At 23.9% G+C, this 5,065-nt stretch overlaps 1 protein-coding gene across 1 annotated transcript; it reads right to left on the bottom strand.

The window, feature by feature from the left end:
* Positions 1-1,169: 1,169 nt before the first annotated feature.
* Positions 1,170-4,073, bottom strand: LOC113558981 (odorant receptor 67a). Its single transcript, XM_026964576.1, has 6 exons — positions 3,329-4,073; positions 2,250-2,319; positions 1,784-1,883; positions 1,530-1,649; positions 1,302-1,460; positions 1,170-1,238 (listed from the first exon to the last, which is right to left on the bottom strand). The coding sequence occupies exons 1-6, from the start codon at positions 4,071-4,073 to the stop codon at positions 1,170-1,172; spliced, it is 1,263 nt and encodes a 420-aa protein (XP_026820377.1).
* Positions 4,074-5,065: the final 992 nt, after the last annotated feature.

The raw sequence follows: 5,065 nt of genomic DNA, 5'->3' as shown, positions 1-5,065 counted from the left end.
TAGTAAAATGAATAAGTGCTACTGAAATATTGTTACTTGACACTGGTTTATTGTTAAATAAATAAATAAAAAATTATAACAAAGCATATTTCTCTGTGATAATATTGATATTATTTATTAAGTGATAATGTATGTCACGCCCACTGTAGACCGTGTTCAAAGCCAGAAACATCCGATTTGGCCAATATCAGACAGTGTCTATAGCCTGCTAAAACAAAAGTTGCAAATAGCGGGTTTTTAGCAGTTTAAGTGTTAATATAATATAGATTATAACCATGGACTAAGCTATAAGTTATAAGTTTAATAAACTTATAACTTTATAAGTCGGTAGTATTATATTCCATGATTATTACTGTATAACTTGTAAATGGCTACATTTTATATTTTTTGTGTTACCTTCGTGACATTATTTATTTTTTTAGTCATATATTTTGAATTTTCAATTCTGGTATCGGAGGCGTAACCAGGATTTTTTATGAGGGGGGCTTAATACTTTTAACTTAAGTTATTGAAAATCAAAAACAACAACAAAATAAAAATACTGAAAACATTAAACATATTAATGTTGATTTGCTGTTAACGTATTTACTTATTTTAAATAATTAAAATTTATAAGACAATTTACATACTTAAGTTTAAATATTTCAAACAATATAAAACAAACGGCCGGTGAGGGGGGGGAGACGGGGGAGACTACAGCCTCTTTGGCTACGCCACTGTCTGGTTTTCTTGATTTTTACCACAGTTAAATCTTAATGATTATTAAACTTTTTGTTTTTAACATTCAATGTTTATTCGTTATAACAGACAAATAATAATGACAAATATGAGTCGCCACTGATTATGTACCTTTATTACCAACAAACAATGAATAATGAATCACACATGCATAATTTAATCTAATATCTAAAAATTTAGCAAATACAAATTTATGATTATAAAAATCTATTTTATTATTAAAAGCATAAATTTTTTAAAAATAGATTGTCAAATTAAATGCATAATAAATAAGCTAATTGATACTTTGTAAACTTACTTAAATTATGTTTAAGACATTAGGTATAAATCATATTAAGTACCTATCAACGTATTTTTTAAAAATTTATATCAGAACTATATGTAGGTATGTTATAAGGTACTTATTAAAATATTCAGAAAAAATATTATTATTATTTATTTATTTTATGAATATTTGAATTGATTAAAACAGATGTTACGCTATAAGAAGATCTTATAATCTGAAAAATAATACTATTAATTTATTATTAATGCATAAATTAATGTTGTTTTTTTATACATACATTTGCAAACATAGGTAGATCAATAAATTTTGTGAATGTTACATTCATTTTTAAATTATTTGAACTGTTCATTCGCATTGCCAACAATATTAGTTTTTTTATTTCAATATCCAGCCATGTCCAGTCACAACTGTATAATCCAAAATTTATATTTTCTTTCTACAAATAAAAATTTAACCAGTCAATTAAAACTGTACGATTCATAGTAATAATATTTTTATATTTTACTTGTTCGTTTACGTTTTGAAGTAAACTACAGTACATGTACAATTGAATTCCAACAACAAACAGCGTCCATGAATATGCAATAACATTAGAATTGAAAATTGATTTGTCTTGCATATAAAACTAAAGTCGTGCATATTATTAATATTTTTCATAAATTATATTTAATACTTTAATAGTAAATTAATTTTGAACATTAAATTCAATTAAACTTTATAACTTAATAATATAAGAAATATTATGACAAATAATCTCACCATCACAATTAAAAAAGGCATAGTTATCATTCCTATTGAATCTCCTACCATATAAATTAAAACAATTGGACGCGCAATCCCATATATTGTTTCTAATTGCCTGCAATTTGTCATCAATATAAATACTTGTTAGTGATTATGCGATATATTTAAATTATATCAAACACAATTTTAAATAGAATGGACGGATAAATATCTTAATATTTATGTAAAATACAATTTGAGTAGGTACGTGTATGTGATATTACTATATTTAGGGTATGCTGTATGCTTTTGCATGTTGAATCTCATGATATATTTATTTTATTAGAGTTAATTGCGTTACATTAATTTTGCTACTTAATGGGCAAAGTGGTTGATATTGTAGAAATATTGGTTTTAATTTAATTTTAGATTTGAGTTCCGTAAAATAATGACAATTGCCACTAACAAGATTTTAAATTACATTAACTCTAAGTATATTTACTCATAAACAGTTTGACAATCCAAAATAATTAATACAAATTCTTTCTGAATTTCTTCATTGCTTAATTTACCTGAAAATAATAACTTTTTTAAAATACTTGTATAGGTACCTAACTTTTGACACTCATGTTATACTATTCAGGATACACATGGAATTGAATTATGTAAATCAAGTTTAATATATTATTATTTTATTATCATTTATAATTCATAAATACTTTTTATTTATTACTATAAAATATTATTCAATGTTCTGTGTATAAATGGATATTGTTTATTTTGTTAATAAGCATATAATATCATGGCATATGAGTATTTATATTTGTATAGATATGGTTTGTTTTCTAAATTATATCAAATTAACGTTAAACCGTTTTATCTGTATGAAGTAGAGCAGTGGTGCGCAACCTGGGGATCGCGACCCCTAAGGAGGTCTTGAAAATTTATTAGGGGGTCGCCAATACTTTTACACCAAATGAAAAAGTTAAATAGATTTATAGTATAAATTTATATAACAATATTTTTAAAGAAATTAAAAATATCATTAAGTATAGTAAAATTCATACTTATACAAGTATATTATATGTCAAAGTTTTAATTTCAAACGAATAATGTTTTTATATTTTAACAAAATAATTAACATCAGTCATCATTATTTATCTTTAAATAAGTACTTTCATCTGAATTTGAACTTAAAAGGTCTATAAAATATAATTGTCTTTTTATATTTATTAGATTTTATGGTTCAAATATGAACCATTAATGAAGAAATATTATGCTAAATTTTTAAAAATTACACCAACAAAAAATTTTTTGAGTTCCCGACTACAAAATAGTTTTGAAAAATTTCTTTTAAATTTGTCAGAATTTTAACATCAAATGCAAACAAAAAATATTGTGTCCATATATTTTACATATTTTTATACAGATATAAGAACAACTAATGTGGGATCTTGTATTCAATTTTACTAAAAATGTTTAGATCTAAACTTTTTTTAATTATAACTTTCTAAAAATGTACAAACGAACAAAATAATGTTAAATTATAGATTTATGTAAAAGAAAAAATAATATACTTACCATTTTCGTTTTCAATCTTGCATATGAAGTTTTCATACGCGGATGCTATTGTCTCGTAATGAGTAGCCATTAATTGAAGAAATCCCAATATTAAAAGATCAAATACTGCTAATCCATATGCAGAGTAATACACCACTATGAATTCTGATACGTAAAAAATCTTATAAAATTTGTTATAAGTTTTAGCAGTAATAGGGTACCTCATATTTGCAATATTGGTTATGTAAATGTTTTCATTATTTTGTATTTCTTTACTTGTGACATGGTTATTAACAACAATAGGTACTATTGACCATGCAAATGCTGTCATTAAAAACATAAAAAAATACCAAGGGAAAATTCTAGCGAATTTTTTTCCACAATTGTTGATCTTATGTTTGTTTTGTTTCCAATATTTATTGGATAAAAACGATTCGTGTGCTACATTAAATAACTTCCAAATTGCCTTAGCATTATAAATTGTTATACCTATTTTTAAATTTCCAACCATAATACATGCAAGATAAAATAATATCTGTATATCTTTAAAACTGATTTTTTCGTATTTTATGTTATCGGGTTTGTAAAAAAAACCCAATAATCCAATAACAGTCACGATGCTTGTAAATATAACTATCGCCATGTTGATCACGTTATATATATTATAACCAAATATTTTTTTACTGTTTGGATCAATCATTTGGTAATAACCAATTATTTTGAACAACGTTAAATCAAACGCATATCTTTTGTCTGTGGTATTCATGATTCGCAGAAGTCGAAGACGTTTCTAAAATTTAATAAAATAAAAAATGTATAATAATTATCTGAAAAAAAAATTGAAACAAAATAATTCTTTCAATATTTAAGAGAAATACTAATAAATAGAGAGAGAATTTGTATTTTATTGCATATTTTATTTTTCTATTTGATTATAGTTATAATTCATCATTTTAATATGATGTTAATTATTAAGTTTAATATTTGTTTAATGATTTAAAAATTGAAGAGATGAAACTTTTTTTTATGACATATCTTTGGCCTTTGCATATTTTTATATTTTTTAAACTCAGTTTACAATTTTAACGGTATATTATATCTTTTAATGTGAATTCAGTGGTTTTCTTGACATTTTTGAAGAAATTTAAAAATAATAATTGATCAAAAAAAAAGAACCTAACCTGGTAAGTGCGGGTACCGCTCCTCTGCTGTATTGTAGGTGTTGCTCTTGGTGCGCCTCTATAAAATATGTGTTAAATTTATATTTATTGTTATATCATTGTATGGAAAAAATTATTCTGCGAATTCAAAGATTTTTGTGGATTTACTCACAATTTTTTTTAAAAAATTATAATAATTATAACTTATAATACATTTTTAAGGTTTTTATCAACATCTATGGAAAATACTAAAAAAAATAATAATCAATAATCTCTCATGCCTACTAATAGGTAGTTCAAAAAGAGTATTTTTAAAATTATATAATTTATAATTTTATAGAAAATGATTAAACACTTGGTGGAAAGTTTAAGCTCTTATCGTTATTCTTTTTTTGAATTATCTATAAAAAAAAAAATAAACAATTTAATTTTGTCTAAAATTGTTTTAACTATTAACAATATAATATACATTTTAGTATATTATTAGAGGACATCACAGAAGACGAGTCGCATATCCTGTAGTTACTACATTTTCCGTGATCACTTCGAAACTAGACTGCTTTTGACGGAGATTCAATAATATCGACGACTTCTGCGA

The sequence above is a fragment of the Rhopalosiphum maidis genome, chromosome 4, assembly GCF_003676215.2.
Source record: "Rhopalosiphum maidis isolate BTI-1 chromosome 4, ASM367621v3, whole genome shotgun sequence".
Taxonomy (NCBI): domain Eukaryota; kingdom Metazoa; phylum Arthropoda; class Insecta; order Hemiptera; family Aphididae; genus Rhopalosiphum; species Rhopalosiphum maidis.
The sequence above is the reverse complement of the archived record's forward strand: the minus strand, read 5'-3'. Positions and strand labels throughout refer to the sequence as shown.

Bases quoted from the DNA above. Each gene is read 5' to 3' on its own strand.
- LOC113558981 (XM_026964576.1), bottom strand. From the start codon at position 4,073: ATGAATACCACAGACAAAAGATATGCGTTTGATTTAACGTTGTTCAAA. The intron at 1,650-1,783 runs GTGAGATTATTT...GCACGACTTTAG, and splicing joins TGCCTTTTTTAATTGTGATG to TTTTATATGCAAGACAAATC. The intron at 1,461-1,529 runs GTAAAATATAAA...TTTTATTTGTAG, and splicing joins TTCAAAACGTAAACGAACAA to AAAGAAAATATAAATTTTGG.